General features: G+C 36.2%; 1 protein-coding gene across 3 annotated transcripts in view; it reads right to left on the reverse strand.

Moving 5' to 3' along the window:
• Positions 1-3581: 3581 nt before the first annotated feature.
• Positions 3582-23262, reverse strand: part of LOC127844098 (lipopolysaccharide-binding protein-like) — a 40343-nt gene continuing 20662 nt past the window's right edge. For 2 of the 3 annotated variants that reach the window (XM_052374078.1, XM_052374077.1), the window contains exon 16: positions 3582-3828. In XM_052374078.1, the coding sequence (XP_052230038.1) occupies positions 3628-3828 (201 nt within the window). In that variant the 3' untranslated portion in view covers positions 3582-3627. The remainder of the gene's footprint in view (positions 3829-23262) is intronic. The other variant, XM_052374076.1, reaches the window with a different exon arrangement.

Genomic DNA, 23262 nt, shown 5'->3' on the forward strand with positions numbered 1-23262 from the left:
GAAATAACATGTGCTGAAGTCACTTATTTAATAGAAACCCATAATGAGATTAAACAACAACCCCGCTGTTAATATAAATAGTATTGTCATGTCGCAAGAAAGAAAATAACTTGATTTACAGAGCATTTCCTGTTTATTATTCGCAAATAATTCTATGTATGAGCTGTCCGTAAAAATATGCATGTCTTGTAACAACTCATTTGTATATAAATACAGGCTTTTTGTCTCCACATGTTCTGCACACATGACAAATTCTGTACACTATGGATATCTAATAACAGTTTAAATGGGTCGCTTGGTTTAAACTCTCTGCTGTTATGTGCATCACGTGTCGAGGGAATCCTGGTTTTAGTTTCGAGTTATTAATATTCTCGTTCCCAACATCACGTGTCGCAGGAATCCTGATTTAGGTTTCGAGTTATTCATATGTTCGTTCCCAACATAAACCAGCAAAAAGCCAAAATATTCTTATGAGCGATATAAAGTAACGTTTAATAGTACACGTTAATAACCACGTAACAATAAAACCTGTCACTGCTTGTCCTAAAATGCCGACTATTAGGTATATAAGAAAACATAGTATACGTTTAAAATTACATTAAATTTTTAAAAAACATTAATGACCTCATCGAGGTAAGAGTTTTCTGAACAAGTCATCGTTATTTCAGTACATTTCGTTAGTGAACGGCAAAACATAAGAAGCATGCGATATTAAACAGCCGTAGAAATGCAATTAATCAGGAAATAACTTTCTCGTGTACAGATTTGAACAAAACATTGAATTAGTTGAATTTTTTTAAAGAAAACTTTACATTATGTCAAGGTACTTTAGAAACGCTTTACTCAGTCCATATGCCACAGCAACATGGTTGATGTAGTGTCGAAGACATGCCAGTTTTTCTACAAGGGATTTCACAATGGACATATGTTGTATCGCTGTCGAGATAAAAGAAAAACTCATCAGAGGCGGTGTTTTGCATCTAGTATTCATACCCTTTAATTATCCAAAGATAGCATAACTAGACGATTTTTTTAAAACGTAATACAGAGTTAAGGGAACATTTACTGAAACTGGTATTCCTATGCCAGCTGATAGCGCCGTTTACGACCCTGCGACCGAGGTCACATGTCATCAGCTACCATTCGCAAGAGAATACCCGCCATTTACATCTATATGCCTCACTTACGCCTTTTGAGACCTTGCCTTTGAGGTTATACCCCACTGACGTTCCTACGATAAACGCTACAAATACTTCGCTTCCTTAGCCAGAAGCTACTTGTCATTGACGTCGCTGCGCATGGGGCGACGCGTCATTTGCGAACCTCTTTCAGAGGCTATACGTTATCGGCAAACCTACGCCAAAAGCTTACGCAATTCGAAACACTTGGCGAGACAGTTGCCACTAGTCAATTGCAATCCTTCGTCAGACGGTACTCGTCATTAGCAAACCCTCGCCAACGGCCACTTTCCAATGGCCATCTAACGCAAGACGCTACATGTCATTGGCGTTCAATTGGTCGTTATTAGGTAAGGTAATTCTTAAAATACCCGGGTACTCTAACGTATACTTAATGTACCCGGGTACGGAAAATACGCTTAAAGGCACATGGACATACTTCGGGGTACATAATTATTAGTATATTTATGTACCCGTGTACTCTGTAGTATAATTACGAGTACCCGGGTTGCTTTTAAGTTGTACCTGGCCGACAATGACCTATCAAGCGCCATTGTCTGCTTTCCGCCAAAGTCTACACAATATTTGCTACGCTTCTCCAGAAATACGCGCTATTTTCGACACAAGGTTACTGGTAATTGTCTACCATGCGCAAGATGTTGACGTAATTGGAGACGCAACGTCTCACGTACACATTGTAAGCTACCCTACGTCAAAATCTACACGAAATAGGAGTTTCTTCGCACGATATTGTTTACCGTATGCTTCATATCAGTTGATACCCTACGCCAGCTGTTGACGTTATTAGCTACCCCACGCACGGGGCTTCATGTCATTTACCAACGTACTCCAAATAAATTGCTAAAAGGCTCCATTATTCATGTTGCTGTCTACTTCTTTAAGTGAATTAAAAGTTTAAAAAATATATTGAAATAAAATATGAACGACGTCCAAGCAAAATCATTTATTCATAAGAAAAATAATAATTACTACTTAATATGTATGATACTAAAAAATAACAATATTTAACGCATTTAAATACACAAGTGTTTACATAATAACGAGTACATAGCAGGTTCGTCGTTAAACAAAGGGATATATGGATATATATACATATAATAAGATGAATTAAAAAACTGATATAAATGACCATCAGTTCAAACTTATTTTATTTTTAAAGTGCCAAAAAGTAAAGCTCGCCAATATTAACTGAGCACTAACCTGTTTATGAATGTATTAATTTACCGTTATGGTGAATATATTTGTGTTGATACGGTAAACGTTTTGAATCGATGGAGGCGTATATCACCTAGAATCATGTCATGGTCTTATTAAAACCGTGCAAAACGATAAGGAGCAAATCTCAATGTAAATATAGGAAATTATCAAAGCGTGCAAATATAATTAAAGTAGTTCACGAGTTCTTGTTAAACATTTTCGATCTATAACATCCCCGAAAATCCGATCTAATGTGAAAAGTTCGACCTGCTTGGACAAGTTTCCAAAAGTACAAATAAGCTGGTAATTAACTAAGCTTCAGAACGGATATAATTATTAAACCTCAAAGTTTAATTAAAATGATCTAAAATGCATCAGGGTGGGCATTAATCAACTGTAATAGTGAGCTTTTAAGTTTATAAATGAACTTCACTCCTGTCATATCTTGACATCTTTGGCACTGCACCGGGTCAAATCATGTTTTTCAACAACATGTTGAATGTAAAGTCGAATTTCTCCACTAAAACGAATTGTTTTAAGACACTGGCGGATATGTTACTCGGGGGACATTGGTCGATATCATTATCGGTGCAAAAACTTTTTCACTGGCATACCTTTAAAGAAATTTGTAAATACAGTGCTAAATAGGGGACAGATCCCTGCACCATCGACTTTAAATAACCATATTTCAATAACTTGTAAATAATAATAACCAGGAATTTTCTAACTTAATTGAAAATACCTCCTTTGTATATACCAAAAGATATTTTAATTCAAAAATGCCTTTAACAATTAGAGAACTGGTTTTACTTACCCTACCGAAATTCAGTCAATTTTATCGGAAACTTCCAAGCAGGTCGAACTTTTCTCACCAGATCGGGTTTCCGGGGGTGTATACGGATACCACGCGATGGACAATAGGACATACACGCTTTAAAAACACGACCGCGATTGGTTACAAAGAACGGAACTTCCTCACTAGGTTAGTGTTGTTGATGTTGTTGTTTCTATATGCACACGTAAAAATTCATATATGTTTTTATCTTAATTGTTAAAAAAGCAATCAACATTTTGTCTTACATATGTGCAACGCAAATCGCAATTAATCGCACACGCGTGTAAACTAAGTGTAGATTTCTACCAAGTTCAGGTTATTTCTTTGTAGCCGTTGCATATTTACATACACGATTGATGATGCCATCATCATCAAGACTTCTTTCACCAATCTAATTTAAACTCTGGTAGCGTTGATGTTGTCGTCACCGATTGTGACGTCGTCGATGTTGTCGTTGCCGATCTTGACGTCACCGATGTTTTTGTTATCGATCTTGACGTCACCGATTGAGTCGTATGGCACGAATTTCAACGCTCCATCGACATCCCGTTGTTCTGACGGTGTGTACGCGACGTCAGTGGCGATTACGATGGTATCCTGTAGATGATACATTGTTTGCGTGTTTGAAATCATATGGCGCTATTACTGAAATACTACAATATATAAATAACAATAAATATGATAAATGAATGATGTGAGATTTCATGTTTAAGGTAAAATGTACAAGCAATATATTTGCTCGTAGTAAGCGAAGCAAAAATATGTTGAATGAATCAGACAATTCCTTTAAAACTTCAATTTGACTACTGTTTGAAATCAGTTATTTTACTATTTGTTGAATTATCAAAAGCAAATGTGATTTATTAATCAATTAACCATGTCGAAACATATGTATTGTATTGCAAATTAATTTAGTAGTTTACAATTGTATGCTTTGAGTTGTTCTGTTTTAATGCGTGTTTATTTATTTTTTTCATATAAGTTCAAACAAAAATGGTTTAGAAACACACCACATAATATGTATTGTTTAAACATAAAAAAAACAATATGTTGTTAACCGACTTCAAACAACGACGTTACAATCACTAACATTGAACATATGTATTAACTGTTTTTTAAACACACCATCCGCTTCAAGTTGAGTCAATATACCTCAATTTTCGTTGACGAATTGTTATACTCGTCATCGTCACGTCAAAGTACTGTTCGTCACGATTATGTGACGAAATTATTAATCAGCCCATCACATAAGTGTATCTAAGCATATTCGATACTGTAATAATAATGCACACACTCATCATGCCTTAGCAAGCACGATGGATGCATTTTTCAGTGAAACCTCTTTTCCAAGTGAAAGAGGTATCCACTTTGAAACGTAGTCTGCAATAATAATAATAATAATAATAATACTCATCATCATCATCATCATCATCATCATCATCATCATAATCATCATCATCATCATCATCATCATCATCATCATCATCATCATCATCATCATCATCATCATCATCATCATTGTCATCATTACCATCACTATCATAAATAATAATAATTATAATAATAATCATCATCATCATCGTCGTCGGCGTCGTCGTCGTTGTCGTGTAAGATATTCTTGCTTAGCTTCATGCAATGCGTAGGCTTTTTCAAGAAATCAAAACTCCGTAAGATGGCTCATTCGCCATTTTCTTCCTGTAACGTACACTATTTTACTTTCTAATTGTTGTATGTTATTTAATGAAGTTTTTATTAAAATGCAACGTGATCAACAAAAACGGCCAATATTACCGTTCAATTTGGGTATCAGGAACACGTCGAGAGCATATTTGATCAGAAAGTCGATGAATTTATCCTGAAAATGCATCGATATACTGATCTTTTATTTCCTCTTTGTGTATGACATAAACGTGAGAATACGGATGAAACTGTGCGCGTTTTATTTTGATTCACGATGCATATTTCTTGCTGGTAGCAATAGGTGACCATTTGGTCGTATAATTTATATGCAAAAAGCGACATTTTTTAATAATGATGCGTTTAGAAAAGTGTTTTTTTTTTCATATCAGACACGTATAACGAAAGAAAATATGTCTAGTATGATACTTTGAGATTTTAAATACGTCTAGGAATTTGATGTCTTTAAGCGATGTTTGTAGTGTATGCTGACAATGGCTTTACATAGTGAAGAAGTATTTCTTAGTGATGACAATTATTTATCGTCTTACTCGTATTATTTTTGCGATGACAAATGATAATATATTGGTCACATGACTTTTTTGTGAAGATCAAGGCTTTTACATGGATGTATTATTTCATTGAAGAGATAATATGTTATCATTCGTTCATTGGTTGCATTTATTTGTACCCAGCACGGGTTAATATTGTCCAGTTGCATGTTAAGATGAATAGACTTAAGCTTTTGGTCCTTTTATTTTTGCGAGCTATGGCAATATAGTAATGTTTGGTAATATAAGGTTTAGGTTCAAAGGTGTGAACATTTGCTCATATAATTAATGAATGTGATGACTGTGAGTTAATATTGGGTAGTTTCCCTTCTTTTTGATGACAATGGATGGACATCTTGCCGTTTGATGTCTTTGTTTCGACCATGGGTTAACATTTGGCCAATTATTTAATTTGTGTCGACAATTGGTCAAACATTAATATTTGTATTTTTATTTTCTACAAAGGGTAAATATGTGATTTCAATAATTGTTTGTGATAACATTTGATAATCATCTTGCCGCCATTTGACTATGAACTGATAATAGATACACACGCTCCGATATATTTATTTTAAATGACAATATATAAACATTTCATTGTACTTAATCTTTGTGATGACTATGTTTGTCTCGTTCTATGTATCTAACAAATGATTTACATTCTGTGTTATTGTTTCTTACGACGGCAAATTAGAAGACACAATATTTGTTTGTGATTACATTTCATAATCATTAGGCCGCCATATGGCTATGTCCTGATAATAGATGCACAAGCTGTCGTTATATGTTTTTGTTAATGGCACTATATAAACATTTGATTATACTATTATTTGTAATGACTTTGTTTGTCTTATTCTATGTATCTAACAAATGATTAACATGCTGTTTTATTGTTTCTTACGACAGCAAATCATAAAACGATTCTTTCATCAACATGGCCAACTCCCGAACGATTAGTTTTGAGATTCAAGCTGAAAACAGAAAGAAAGTATATGTGCAATGTTTATCAAAATAGCATTCTGATGACATAGCGAGAGTCATTAGTTGTTTGGAGTAAAAACGTACACACCGATCAAGGGGAAAGAAATGTATTGAGCAAACTAGTACAACTATACTAACTTCAAATAAGAGATCTTGGCATGTATGACCGAGTCGTTCATCAAAACGTCTGATCGTAAAGTCATAGTCTGAAAAATCATTAACGCTTAATGTTTCAAATGTGTTTATTTTATATTAATTAAATTAACTTTTTTTCAAAAATCTGCTATCAAAATTTAAGCTCACTTTTCATTAAACGATTAATATATTGCAATAAAGAATATGTATAGAAAACAGTTAATAACATACATACCGCACTAAAGACGAGAAACACTTCCCCTTTGTTCGTACCCGGCTTATGCACGAAGAGATCAATTTCTCCTGAGGTATTTACACCAACACCGGCGGAAGTGACGTCCATGACAGGTGCGACACCATTGAACAAGCGCAGATCTACAATACTGTTTGGATACTTTTGACCGATCAAGAAATAATAAACAATGGGGGAAAATAAGTGGATGTTTTTTTTTGGAAATAAATAGTTTGAATGATACTTAAATTTCATTTGTAAAGGAATAAAGCGCACAGCACAAATATGGTTTAATAGGCGTCTTTATTTACAATATATTAAGTATTTATATTTCATTTCCGCTTATAACGAACTATGCGTAGATCATTTTAGACAAATCATGTATCGCAGGTTATGAAAATGAAGTTCACAAAACCGACTTACCAATTAAGTACTTATTTTTGCTTTCATCTTTCCACAAGATTATTCAGTATATGTTTATTATTAAAGTTAAGAAGTGATACTAATCCATGTGCATTTACCGCAGGTATGACGCCTGCACAGGTCGTGTTGAGGAAACCCCGAGCACTAGCGGGCAGCTAACAGTAGGAACAAAAAACAACGACGTTAAACATAAATTCAACATGAAATTTCAGCCACCTTTTATCGTGTTGTTTAAATTGACAAAATTGAAATAAAGAAAAACTCAGATTTAAAAATTTTCGTTGGTGTTTTGATATTTGCGACGAAACATTATTACCGGACATTTACCACGCTCTAAAATATCCGTTATATTCATCGTTGTACGATAATTCTTTTTTTAATTTTTGAAGTTTGCCATTTAATTCTTTAAAATGAGGTATGTTAACATCGGTACCAAATAGATCCAGTATAGTACAAAAAATCAATTAAACACAAAATGTTTCGCCATCTGGGCTTTAACAACTGAAAAGGAATAAAAAAGCTATCGCCAAAACCAATAGGTCAATTGGGTTGATACATGACGTAAGGCATTGATTTCTTATATCAGCAATTCACATAGTGTAAAAAACAACACGAAAACAATAGTAGCAATCCAAATTATTAAATCGTTTCGCGTTTTTTATTTTGTCAATATCTAATGATGAATACTCATGAACCAAAAATGTATTTTCAGTAAGTGCTTATGTCATTCGTGTAATTTCGATTTTCCGTACGAACTGCTTTCAAGTCGAGTATTATATGCTAGTTTGAACATACTACTCACGTCAGACGCAGTGATGTTGAACTGCAGATATCTGTTGCTTTGGGCCGCATAGAACAACGTGTTAAACATGTAGTTCGAGATATAAAAGTACAACATCCGATCAGTGGCCCCATTCGCGGGCATAGAAGGGGCGGTGAAGGGGGCCTCCGTGAAGGGCGTGGTTTTCCAATAAACTCACCCTGGTAGACAAAAAAAATTTTATTACATTATCATGCATGCCGCCCGATGAAAATGCGTATTGATATATATTTAGGTTTAGAACAATCGCTTCTAACTATGACACACGAGTTGGAATTTTCTGATGATTACTATTTGTTAAATATGTTGTTCACACTTATCGAGATGCACAAACATTTGCATACATGTAAGTAAGTATGAATAATTTGTATCTTTTCAAGTAATAAAACAGATACAAACTGTTGTAATTACGAGACAAATCAGAAATAAAATAGTGTGCTCATTGTCTCATAGTAACGATACAATAACGATACAAATTTATGTTCTGTATAGCTAGTGATAGTGTCGTTGTTTTGAATGGGATATGGTGAATGCATCTAGCTATTCGTTAAATTAGTCCCCACCACAACAATAGCATGATTCTTGAGGCATACATTTAAGTTTCTAACCTTATGGAAAGTTTCCATATATGTCGCCGAGAACAAGGGCGCCTGTAGCATACTGTAGTCGAGGAGGAACTTGTCAAACGCCCCAGTAACTGCGTAAAAACCCATAAGAACATATCAGAAAATATAAGTGCAAATATATAAAGAAATGCATAAATTCAAATTTGATGGTGAAAGTCTGCAAAAGTTGCACAATAGGTTGCATGCCAAATGAGCGTATAAGATTGTCATAGTTTAAATATCAGTGACCTTCACCCCGACCTGACTGGCCTAAATGCAATCCCAAAGCTAAGTCTGTATTTATGTTAGCAACATAACAAATTTAAAAGTAAATGCGATTCCCGGATAGATCTTCATGTACTCCGTCTTAATAAAAAGTAACAAACAAAAAAATAATATAACATACGTTATTGAGTAGAAATTATCTTTCTATTTTAAGTATCAGTTGCCCGAGCTCCAACGAACCAAATACAATATTAATCTGGATGAGCATGCAAACTTACATATCTACAACACTAAATGGAAATAACACTATCGTTTAAAAATGAAAATCGTTATCTATTTTTAGCAACAATGACAGTGTCCCAATTTGCCCAAAATGCAGTGCTTTCAGTCCATACAGACTTGCTTAATGTCTATCAAAACGCCGAAGTGTCATCATGCTTGGTAAACGCAAGCAAAAGTTATTTACCAACAAACCAAAAACCTTTATTTAAATTGTATAAGTACAAAAAAAGCTTATTGTTCCGAATATTTTAATAGAATAAACCATTGACCATAAGTGCTAGGAATACAATCATAAACGAAAAAATAAGAAACTCCTGACAATAAGTTCGGATATCAAATACGTTACATGTAAGGGAAGAAAGGAACTCCTATAAATAATTGATAGATATAAAATAATAGACAGAAGAAAATATACCCTTGACCATAAGTGCTGCTCATAAAATGAATAAAGGAAAGAAAGAAACCCCTTCCGCCATTACTGCTAGATACACAATAAATACTGGGAAGAAAAGAAACCCCTCGACTATAGTGCAATGTATAAAATGCATTAAGTTAACAGAGGAAACCCCTCGAATAAATGCTAGATATCAACAAATTAAGGGAATAAAAATAATTCTTTACGATGAAATATACAAATCATCATTCTATTTTAATACAAAAATGCAATCGGTCAGGTTCACTTGCCGCAAACATTTTTATTGCGAGCATGGTATCATCACTGTGTGAAACGAAATAATTTATAACGTTATGTCGTTCGAGTGTTGTATCATACTGGGTGAAACGAAACCATTTATAACGTTATGTCGTTCGAGTGTTGTATCATCACTGTGTGAAACGAAACCATTTATAACGTTATGTCGTTCGAGTGTTGTATCATACTGGGTGTCAATATCATATTCATTACGTGACATCCCATGAAGACTCTTACTTGGAATGGCGGCAAGTTTTCTCTCGGTATCCGTATTGACAGCCTTGGTTGCCATGACAGCCTTGGTTGCCAGCTCGCACATCTGGTCATATTGAGATCAAGTATTGCTTTATTTTGATAAATCGAAGCAGTAATTTATGAATGTTTTTTCTTTTTCTTCTCTCTTCACTGTCATATTTAAAGGGGCCGTTTAACAGAATTTGGCTTGTAATGAAGCATGTCATTAAATGCCTTATATTGATAAATTTAAACATTTGACCTTAAAATCTCCAGTAAAAAAACAAGAATACAATTTAAAAAAGGAAAACAAGTAACCCTCAACAGGGCTCGAACCACTGACCCCTGGAGTCCTGCAGTAAAAAGTCTCCCGTCAGACCACTCGACTATCCACGCTCATTTTTATAGCGGATGTATTTTTTACCTATATAAGCAATCCTCGTAGTTTCCCAAAATATAACTACAAAAACAGAACTTTCCAAATTATTTACTCGTTTCGCGTCGCACAACGCTTTATAATTTTCAGGTTTTGGAATCGTCAAACGATGCATATAATGGATATTTAAGAGCATGGTAAATGGTCAGTATTACTATTTCCTCAAATAATCATTTAAAAAAACGAAAATTTGCGAATCTGAAACAACTTTTGTTAATTGTGTCAATTTACCAAAAACGTTAAATGGCCCCTTTAAGGTAGAATGTTTACAAATTAAATAATAAGCAATCAAGCCAACATAGAATCGCGCGTACAAACGGACCGTTCGGTCAATATTTTGTAATTATTTGTTTTAATCGGCTAAAAAGCTGAACAATGCTAACAACAATAGTAATAACAACAACAACAGAGTGTTACGTTACCTTGGTACGAAGCGTGTGCCGAAAGTGTCCTCGATCTTTCCCTTGAGGAGGTTGAGAATCATTCGCTAAGATTTTGCCGTGGAAACGGATGTTTACCGAACCGACGCTACTTGTGCACTTTCGAACGGAGACACTGGGACGACCGGTGAAGTCAACCCCTGTAGAAATGCATGATTGTTAAGATCTGTGGGTGTCTATAGTATGTATTTTAAAAGATGTTACTATAGTAACAATAGTATGATGTGTGTGAATTCAAATTAAGTTTAAATTAAAGACTTATGTCCGTCACAATCGAAATTAATGTAATTTCAATCTAAAATAAAACATACAAGTTACAACATCGCCTATTTCAAAATATTTTGACAGACAGACGGACGGATGGACGGAATGACGGACGGAAACACAACGTCAATTTTATGTCCCTCCTCCTTTGGCGGTGGATATCGACGTCGTTGGTACTTATATAGATCGTGAACACATGATTAAATATTGAAATCATAGCATATGGTGTCAAAAAGCTTCAGAACCACTAGAACGGTAGCAGCAGCATACCCCGACTTAAATATTGAATGTATGGAAGACAATCTTTATTTGAAAAAAAGGACTCTCAAAAGACAAATACATTTACAGCAGCTACAGCAATATCAGCAGTGAAATGACAACAGTAATATCACTCACCCAAATCAATGGACAAATCAAAGCCGACATCGGAAATATCGGCAGTGACATGTCCACTTCCTTAGATTTTTCCTCTGCAACCAAAACGGGTCTCAATATATCAAAAGAACAAGCAAACATAGCATAAAAAGCCGAACAAGATGCTTGCAATAACATTGTTTTCGTTTTATTACTTAGATAATAACGCACGGCTGGGATGGGCCGGAAGTCTGTAATCGGTCCGCTACCGAAATTACGGCCCGATGGCCATTATGCGGCTATACCGGATTAAAGGCGTTCAGTTCAGGTCAGCATTGTGTTATCGTGTATGTTACACATCCTTCTATTTTGTTCCTACAATTTATTGGTCAGACTGGTTAGAATTCGATACAAATGTTTCAAATTAAAAAAGGGGGTGGTTTTAAATACATTAAGATAAAGAGACAGAACAGAACAGAAAATGGAAGTTCATATTCGTTTTTTTTTATCTTTTTATTATTAGCATTGAATTAAAGTGTTTCCATTGAGGTAAGTGTTCCGTTTAATACATTTTTATTGTTGGATGACTCCTGTTAAAGCTCAAATGCTTAATTGTGTCATTAATCAAATCTACAGTACAGTTTCAGTTGCAATTGATATTTTTGACATTATTCCAATTGTGTGCTACGTTTAATTATCTTATATTACTTTATTCGTTGATATGTTGCTTGATTTAATTCATCACATCGATCAGACACGATCTAAGACTGAAATCTCCACGGAGTAAAGGGAATTTTCCTGCAAATTTCACATTCCTCGGTACCATAATTCAATAAAAACGTATTACAAAAACATTCCTACCGTGCTTGCCGTTACATTATGCATCAAAACTAGCTGCCCAGCGCCGTTTGAAATCTTTGTTTACATACATTTCAACTAACCGACATTTTAAACACACGAGTGATTTAATTGGTCCAATGCGAAGGTGTGCCTTTACAACTGAAGATTTCATTCATGAATCGGGTCCGATGGCTGTTAAGTAGGACACGCGAGTTGTGCATCGTGCTATTTCTTAAAATTTGACCCAGCATTTGTAGAAATATACCAATATATATACATTTCCAGAAAGAAAATTTATTTTTGCGTTGAATAAGACCAAGTTCGTGAAAATCGCTTCACAATTGATGAAGTTATGGCTGTTCAAAGTGATGCACCCCGTTTTCAGGTGATTTTAAGTTGAATACCTTGTATACCTTGTATACCTTATATATATATATATATATATATATATATATATATATATATATATATATATATATATATATATATTTATCTGTCTTTATGATTTATTTATTTATTTTCATCAATAAGCTTATTTAATATTTAGGATATTTCGGATTTGCGAACATGTATATGGTGTCAAAACAAATATTATGAAATTATTGGCGTCGCACTGGAGTGCGGCGACTAGTATGTAATGCATTTTTTTCGCTAATGGGAGAAGTTATTTTACGGATCAATGTATATATTTTTGTTTTAAGAATATCTTGCATAGTGGTGATTTTTTGTGTAAATTAGTGTAAATAAGTACATGCATTTGTGCCTATTACATTTATTACAACATTGATTGCCAATAATGCAAAGCTAATTGTTTTAAATAATAACTGATCACAGGGGAAAGATCACAGGGACTTTGCAAATACGCGAAACTTTCTGGTTTTGTATAAAAACAAGACATAATCAAAATATATTTATTTTGTGGTTTTTCTTACAATAGCGCAGACTTTTGCTGTTCGAGTTTTGGTTAACGCGTATTTTCTTCAATTTTAGAAGACGACAGCGATAACACGGTTTATCGCTTTATTGATAACTGTTACACTACAGTCACTTATTAAGGTAGTAGGTGCATAGTGAGATCGGGAATAGTCGGTCGATATCGCCGTATTCGGAAAGTGTTTCGGCTTTAGGCGATATCTACGGTAAAGTCCGGAAATTATACTAAATACACGAAATAAATTGGTATTTTTTATTTAAGAGTAAAATTTGCTTATCCTTTTACGATTTAATAACTATACAATACAAAAATAAGTTAAATTAATTCATTTCATTTAATATTTGTGTTCATGACGTCACGGTTGTTGACATTTTCTTAGCAAAATGAGAGTGCGAAATAAAAGCGAGCGATTTGCAAAATCGAAAAAGAAGCAAACACCGATCGACAACGTTGTGTTCGATAACAATAATTCATTTACCGAGCTCTGCGATGGCGATTTGTGTGAAAATGACTCACGTTTAAGCTATTCGCATTTGCTAAATGGCGTGAAAAGAGTAAGCAAAAGTGGGTGGGGGATGGAAGAAGATTGATTGACTCGTTGAGCTGGAGGTTTTGCTAAACAAATTACATTATGGTCAGTTTTGTAATCTGTGTCCCATTCCTTTGACAATATATAACATTGTTGGCGAACTACAAAATGGCCTCCGTGGTTATGTGTACGTTGTTTGTGAAAACCCTGACTGTAAAAAAGTCAACCGTGTTGCTTATGGAAAGCAGCAGCATCTCAAGATCAGGGGAATGCCATGCTTTGACGTAAATACCAAGCTTGGAACAGGTATGCATGTCTTCATTTTTCAACCTGCCATTACTTTCAATGTTTAATCATTGTAAAGTTGCCATTGATCTTTGGACTTCTTACACATTTTCAGACCCCTTACAGTTCCAAGTGTCAATCCCAGTGAATATTTGTTTATCGTGTAATATATATGGAAACATTCCGGTGTCCATCTTTTTCAGTTTTCAAATTTAGTTTCGCATTTGTGTTGTTAAATCCAATTGATTGCTCATTCATGTTATTTAATAATGTAATGATGATACGAATGGATTCTAGAAAATACATTGTCACGTGATTGATAAGTAACTACGGCCTTATTTCGTTTTCATGTTCTTATCATTTTCAATTCTCTTTTCAGCAATGAAAGTCAGTTTGGGCAGGCCGGTGAACGTAAATAACTTCCTAACCACTCTGGAGGCTCGTGCTGGGGAGGCCATCAAGAAAAGCTCAACTGAGTCGTCTAACAAGGCTGTCATTGATACTAATGAGAAAGCAATGGAGTAAGTGTAAAAACTAACTTTTAATACAATGTTATTGACTATTCTGGTGCCAAATTTAAGTATTTTTTCTCATCAACTGTCTTCGTATTTCCTATTCCAGATGAACATGAAGCATATTTATAATAATTGTTTTATTAAAGGCACTGTGTTCATAGTTTAGGTAAAATTACATTTTTTAAAGATTTTTGGTTAGAACCCCAGGGCAGGCACATTCTTAAAAATATTTGTGATTGTAATTATAAATATTAAAAGCTATTCCAAATATTACAATTTTTAAAATAAATGCATTACTTTTAGTAATAAATCTTATGAAGGAGCATAGGTATATTAAAATTCTGAGCTATTCATATAAATGATGAATTCTTTTCACAAGCGATAATTTGAGTTCAACGACTTGTCAATATGTAATGTGCTTGTTTTGCTAAAAATTGATTTTTCTCATAACCAACGATAATATAAGGCGTCAGAATGAAACTTAAAGGGGAATTATAAAATTCATGAAATAAGCATTGTGTGAATTTAATTTTGTATTTCAGTTCGAGGTACAGTAATGCCTGATATTACTCAGATTGCTGATGTGCATTTGAAGACGGGTTTTAAGTTCTCGACATACGTGAAGACAACAGTGCAAATTTCTTCCGAAGCTCAGAAAGTGATTGGCATCTCTGTTAATGATCATGGCATAATGCGTGTAAATGGTGGAAGTGTTGATAGTGTATCAATTAAAACTTCTCTTCATGTTTGTATGATGTTGCTTGCAAAGTTTTCTAGAGCCATTTTTGTCGCTTATAATGGGCCGCATGTTTGATTTTCCGGTTTTGGTTAGGGAATTGCTGAACACACACTGTTTTGAAACGTTTTGTAATTGTTTAAGCAGTTTTGTTGACTCTTTGCCGGTTTTCAAAAATCGTATCCTGGACAGTCATACAAACTAGTTTGACATACAATCTAGTGAACGTGTTCTCCAAGCAACCTGCAACGCCCACTTTGCTCCTGATGATGTTGAAGCACTGGGATCTTTGCTTAAAACATGTAAAATTACTGACAATATGGCCCACATCTTTACTGTTACTGCAATCCATAATTCAGTTTGTTTAGTCATGAGAAGCCTTAAAGGCACAGAACATTAGATTGTTAGACGTGCTGTTGCATAGAGGAACTCTAAAGCGACCAACGGCTGAAAACATTGCGGGATATGGACTAGCCTTGTATCATTTGACAGCCATATTTTCTAGTTCCGGAGAGGATGACTTAAGAAATACTTTCATTGCTAAAAATAATGAGGGACTACCAAAAGTCACAAACCCAAAAAAAATATTTTATCTGAAGTGGTCCCTAAAATCGGTCAATTTTTCAGTGACGAAAAGTGACGGAACGAGATAATATGGCTTTCAAATGACACGCGGCCAGTCAAAATCACGCAATGGCGTTATACTGATACTAAATTATGTACATCTGGTTGTCATTAATCTGGCTGTTTTTATTAAAATAGGTTGTATATATTGTGCTACATGTTTAAAGAAACATGATAACTTATACATCTTTATGATAGGTAATATTGAGACAACTTTAACATTTTGTGGTGAACTGCGCCTGTATTCATATGTTGCATTTTGATTTTAGGTGACCTTAAGATTGTATTATTAGCTCGGCTGTTTTCGGAGAAAACTTCGAGGTATTGTCATAGCCTCTTCGTCGTCCGCCGTCCGACGTCCGCCGTCGTGCTAAAACCTTTACATTGGCTCTAAAATTAAAGTTCTTCCACCTACAACTTTGACACTTCATATGTACATGCACCTTGATGAGTTCTACACGCCACACCCATTTATGTTTGGGTCACTAGGTCAAAGGTCAAGGTCACTGTGACCTCTAATATAAAACTTTAACTTTGCATCTAACATCATCGTGCTTCCACCTACAACTTTGAAACTTCATATGTACATGCACCTTGATGAGTTCTACATGCCACACCCATTTTGGGTCACAAGGTCAAATGTCAAGGTCACTGTGATCTCTAATATAAAACTTTAACTTTGTCTCTAACATCATAGTGCTTCCACCTACAACTTTGAAACTTGATATGTACATGCACCTTGATGAGTTCTACACACCACACCTATTTTTTAGGTCAAAGGTCATTCAGCATCGTTTTGAGCTTCCGGTCGCCATTACCGTAGAGGGTATTTTGTAAACAAAGATATTAACGCCGCAGTTACAAAGAAACAAGAAAACAGACGAAAAAGAAGGGCCCTACCACTCCACCAACAACCATCCATCACTGTTTTATTGTCCCTTGCCCTTCCATTGTTTTTTTCTTCTTTTTTTCGTAAATTTCTAAAAACTTGTAGTATTTCGGACGTCATTTGGTATTCGGAATTATTTTTGGCTCTTTCATCATATCAATTAAAATTACCAAATGACCTAATTAACCATCTTTATTTACTTATATATACTATATTGGGTTGTTTACCGGTGCGGTGCTTACATTTAATGCTTTACTTTGTACTGTGCTAATTAAAAATTACTGTGATATTTAACACTCCGTATTGGTTGACACATTTCACTTAGGATTGCCACCAAAATCATCATTATTTCTTACTTTTCCAACCAAACATGTCTAATCCTCTCAAATGTCTTCTTACAACAAATCATCCAAGTAGCAGAGTCAAAACCTGACTCATGTACTGGGATAGGCACGTTCAGGGTCGGATAGGCATCATCTATCCCACAATACCAGGCCCTTTAAGTGCCTCCTCCAGTCAGCCGGAAGTGTAGGCTCTATTTTCCAACTGGCCTCGTGTTTGGCAAAGGTACTCCCCGGACTTGTTAAGGGAGACGGTGCCTTTGGCGTCTGGCTGCGTGCTCTTGCAGCTCAAGTCCGCTCAAGCGCTTGCCACCCTTCTTTCTAGGAGGTACTTTTTTCCTTGGCAAAGTCGCGGTCCGGGCCTTATCCCCGTCGAACATGAGGTCGCTTCACGGTCACATAGCAGGGATCCCGGAAAGCCAGGACTTGATGGAACTTCAGACATCTCTTTCTTTCAAACCTGTGATTCCTGTTTCTGATTTTCTTATCACCAATTCGGAAAGGTTTGATCCTTATAGCCCTACCGCACCTGGCTTTCCGACACTGGTCAAAATCTCTTTCTTAACGTCCATACCAGTCCCAAATAAAAAAATTGTCAAGGACACTAGCATAGCCCTCGACATTCATCCCTTCCCGGCCACACCTGCCCGTTGTTTCAATTCGCCAGGGCTTTGGACATAAAGCCTGCAGGGGTAAATGCCCTAATACCACTTCTTGCTGCCGCTGCGCCGGCGCTACTTGTCAAAGAAGGTGCACTAACAAGTCTCGTTCGTGCGCCGACTGTGGCCGCCAGCACTCCGCATCCTACCAGGGGTGCCCCTCCTACAAGAGGGCCATCCATATAGCCACCTTTGCCAATTTTTATGGGGTCACCTGGTCCGAAGGGAGAGCAAGCTACTTGCACCTGACACTGTGAGCCACAGCGTGGGCGCCCGAAACACCACCATCACAACCGGTTCCGCTTTCTCACCTAAACATGCCTCTTCCGTTACTATCTCGCCCAAAGCCGGGAGGACATGCACCATAGTTTAGGGGCTAGCGGGTAAGAGTACCCCCCCCCCCTCAACCCATTAATAGGGACCCCCCCCCCCCCCCAAGGTCATACCAGTGTAACCGGTCTCCAACCACACACCGGAGATTTGCACCACCACCCCTGTATCGCCTATCCAGGGGGACTCACCTAAACAGAGGCGCCCTCCTGTGACTACCAGGGGGTCTTCCCCGTCCTCCCCGTTGTCTGATGGTGCTAGAGACACTACTTGTAGCGACACTACACTTTCAGACAACTCGATGTTTGACGTGACGGGGCACGACTCTCTGGTGTCGGTGCACTCCAGTATATTGGAGAACCTTACAATCTCTGGCGTCTGCGAGTAAGTGTCCCACCTAACCGTCCCAGAATGGTCGACACCCAGACATCCCCAACGAGCTCCTCTTACCGTTAACACCGGCAGACGTAACTCGTTTGCTGGGGACGCATTCATCAAAATCAAGGATCCGCCAGCAACAGTTCACACATATAGGAACATTCATCTCAGCGAGCTGACAGATCTGATAGCTGAGATATTAAAGGACCGAAATAGGCCCACTGGGTGTCGTGTTATTTCCTACATTTATAATAAAATTGATTCTCGGTTCAAAAATTGCAGAGAATCTCTAACAAAGGTCATCCCCCCTGACAAATCCCTATCTAATAAAATCCATTCTGGAACTAGGGACCCTCCAATAATAGCAGATCCAGGATGCCCCCCTCCGGCCAGCGGTCCCTCCTCTGTTAACAAGAAACCCGTCCGGCCGGCCAGGACCCCCGCGAAACTCAAAGGGGCCTGTGCCGGTCATAAATTAGGCATTAAATCTCCACACCACAACCTCAATCAGTGTAAACGCAAGTTAATCTCACTCCAATATGGAAAGTAATCTGCAAATCATTTCTTTTAATGTTGGTGGTCTTACCACCAACAGACATACAGAGCTGAAGTATTTTCTTGACAGTAATCCAAATATACATATAGTATGCCTCCAGGAAACTAGATTTTCCAATAATAATGTTGAGCAAATTCTTGGCTTTTACTGTGTAGTTAAAACATTTGGTGTTTTAAACCATCATATTGCTGGTGGTCTTGCCATTTATATTAAAAATACTATTAATTACGAATACCTGGGAGTGAGCAACCAATTAAAACCGCATGGTAGCACGGCTATTGAGGCATTAGCAATTAAATTGGTTATTGATAAGAACCGGCCAATTATTTTGGTCAATACATTGTATTTACTCAAGAGGATGTGATCTTGAAACTTTGGACGGCCTCTAACATCACAGCACTTCCACCTACAACTTTGAAACTTCAAATGTAGATGCACCTTGATGAGCCCTACACGCCACACCCATTTTAGGTCACTAGGTCAAAGGTTAAGGTCACTGTGACCTCTAAAAAAAAAAATCCGACAAGCTTTCGCAGCCGAGCGTGGCACCCGTTATGCGGTGCTCTTGTTAATGTATTATTATATCAATATTAATTCAAAGTTAGCTAAATTTCTTCACATGTCATGGTTTATAACTGTAGCTTTTAATAAGCAGCTAGAAAACCCCCAAAAAGTGATATACAAATTTATACTTAAATTCGTTGCGTGAAAATGAATTGGGGTAGGCATACTCAAAGTCAAATTTCTTGAGATAGGAACAGTAAACTTCCTGCAATTCATTCAGTGTGTAAAAAATATGTTGTGTTAAATAAATATGTACAATATATGCATTTCATCACACTACAAGTGACATAAAACGTAATTAAAGTTTCTTGTCACTGAACCATTTGTTGTCGTTTTTGCCATTTTATCCAGATAAGTGCATATATTATTGGACATCAAAGGCACAATTGTCGTTCAATGCCCTTTTTAAATTCTGTACGTTTATTAAGTTAATTGTCAAAATATATGTTTACCCCATTACAAAAAAACTATATATTTTGGGTATAGGGTTAATCCATAGAAAACGCCCAACTGAGTCAAGGTGTATTCAACCAAGTATAAAAAGTTAACCGGCTGGTCAAAAGTTGTAAAATTTTGCAATTAGTTGTGATATACAATTTACTTTGTGGAAATAATAACAAAGAGCGTTTCTGGAAAAGTACCCATTAGGCTCCCACTTCCTTAATATCTTAGTTAGAAGGTGAATTTTCAAGCGGTTCCGTAGTGTAATGTTTATACGCTCGCTTCACATGTGAGAGGTTCAAGGTTCAAGCCCCAGTAGAATCAGATTATTTTATTTGTGTTCTATGTTAACTTTTTGTTTTGATGTAGATATTTTAGTTTAAATAAATATGCTGTTTTATTGTAACCATTTTTTGTTTTTATTATGCCCATGAAATATATGTGTATGAGGGTGGGGGGTTCGTAAACACATTAAAACCTTCTTTGTTCCACTATCCTAGCAACCACCTAGTTACTAATAAAGGCGCTATAGAGCGCGAAGCGCGACACGTATTATTAGTTGTAATAATGAGTCTTGATAAAGAAGCAGCCGCTTATCAATGAGGATCACCATCACAGCACCCCAGTCTCATTACTATCAAGTCCTCCTACAGGTTCTTTTTTAAGAACCACATATAGAAGGCCGCAGGCCTGACCCGTATGTTGCCAGTGGTATGGACCCTTTGGTATGGACCTTTAACCCCGCTCACTATCCAGCGTTTAAACTTCTGGGTTTACATTTAAACCGACCATTAATAGTTTATTAATATCTTAATAAGAAGGTGATTTTTCAAGCGGTTCCGTAATGGTTACACGCTCGCTTCACATTTGAGAGGCCCAAGGTTCGAGCCCCAGTAGAATCAAATAATTTTATTTGTGTTCTATGTTAACTTTTTCTTTTGATGTAGACATTTTAATTTAAATAAATATGCTGTTTTATTGTAACCACTTTTAGTTTTTATTATGCCCATGAAATATATGTGTGAGAGGGTGGGGGGGGGGGGGTCGTAAACACATTAAAACTTGTTCATTTCATATCAATGAGTACTCAACCTGTATCGTAAATGAGCAACGTAAGAATAAGTTCAGAATCATCTCCCCTTGAGTTGAGAAAAATATGAAACTACGCTTACAAGATGAAGATTTTTTAAAACCTACACAGTTCTGATCTATTAATGAAAACTGCACACGGATGCCAGTAAAAAAAGGAAACCAATATAAATAAAATGAACTATGAAATATTTGGGGGTTACAACACAAAATCATAGATAATGGTTATTTGGGAGTTATAACACAACATCATAGATAATGGTTATTTGGGGGTTATAACACACAATCATAGATAATGGTTATACCAGTATCTTTTTCTATGTTGTTAAAATTAATCGACCAATATATTAATATTTACAGTAGAAAAAAATCGTTCCATGTAACTTCATTGAGTGCCTTTTACACTGAAATTCCCGACGTCCTTTGATGCTTTGCATCAATACTTATCTTGTATTCTAAGTGTGATACGATTCGATATTCCAACAATATTCTTTTAATACGATGGTGATTGCACATTTTATATTATATTAACTGGTTCTCATTATATTAATAATATTTTCCATACTTTCAGAACGTCAACAAGAAAAAAGTGTTGTAATATTGTAGAGTTATCTCTATAACATTAATAGGAGGATAAACAATGCAAACACATCTCGTTAGTTCGTTAAGACACACTTTTTATAAATTTAAATAGGTTGTGTTCATTTGAAACGATTGAAAAAGCTTTAGCCTAATTTTGAAAAATGGGATTATGCAATACCGAACAACTTCAGTGCTTTCAGCGCTTTGAGTATCGTCTATTAACATCAAAATAATCGATTGTGTTGATAATATCAAGCCGCCATCTTCAATAATAAGGCTTTTCTTGAGCCTTGGATTCTGATTCCCAATTTCAAGACTCGCATGCTACAAATAGCCCTTTAACTGAAATCGCAAAAAAGGTTAATTTCTTCGACCATTACGAAGAAATGTCGTTCATGCTCTCACATACATTTTGTGCCATCAAAAGAAAATCCTTCCAGATTTGGAAGGTTTTTAAATATTTTTTGTTGTTCAAGTATTATATTAATATAGTGACTGTGTCAACACTTTTTTTCCAACGAACTGTATCATGTGCGAACGTTTTATCAAGGGAATGCACACTATCTCTATACATGACACAAAAAGAACTCACGACTCAACAAGAACCTACCATCGAAGTTCCTAGTTGATATGAGCATAAGCTAGGACTTAGTTACTGTGTTATCCATTGTAAGAGAATACAAAAGACATCGTCAATAAACAATAGTGTGATTTAACCCAAAGATAAGTGTATATATGCTTTGCTCTTGATAAGTTCACATCCGTACTCACTTATGGCATGCAAAAGATCCCTTCACCTTCACCTTGGCTCCGCTTGCTGTCCATTGAAAGCCCTTGCCGGGTACCAGTCTAATGGCGCTAGCTGGTGGGATAAATGACGCCACGCGGATTCTGAAATGAAACAAATCATTTGTTTCGATTTAAGCATACTGATACCATTTATCACGTGGCTTTACAGTCGATAGAAATGGAATTTGTGATGTGATTTTTTTTTAGTTTTTCGGATTATTAACCGTAAAAACCATCTTAAAAATTATATTAAAACATGTCAAACGTGTTGAATTAATGTAACAGAAACCAATTTTGAGGAAAAATAACGCGGAAAGAAAAACAAAAGGTCATATCTCCATTATCGGACAATACACAAATCATAAACGCCATTACACACATCACGGACAACTCGTGCAGTGGTATCTACAGTTCTATTGGCGATGCGAGCGGAGGGGTGAGAAAAGACTTTACAAAGACGGCCAGGTGTGAACTATACGTAGATTTCGTTACCCATTTTCATCCACTCAACATGGCGTACACTCCGAGTCCTTATTGTATGTGGGATTCGGCAACAGTCCGCCGCCAGGGTCCCCGTTTGGTATGCAACCGCCGTGGGCG

The sequence above is a fragment of the Dreissena polymorpha genome, chromosome 9, assembly GCF_020536995.1.
Source record: "Dreissena polymorpha isolate Duluth1 chromosome 9, UMN_Dpol_1.0, whole genome shotgun sequence".
In the NCBI taxonomy this organism is placed as follows: domain Eukaryota; kingdom Metazoa; phylum Mollusca; class Bivalvia; order Myida; family Dreissenidae; genus Dreissena; species Dreissena polymorpha.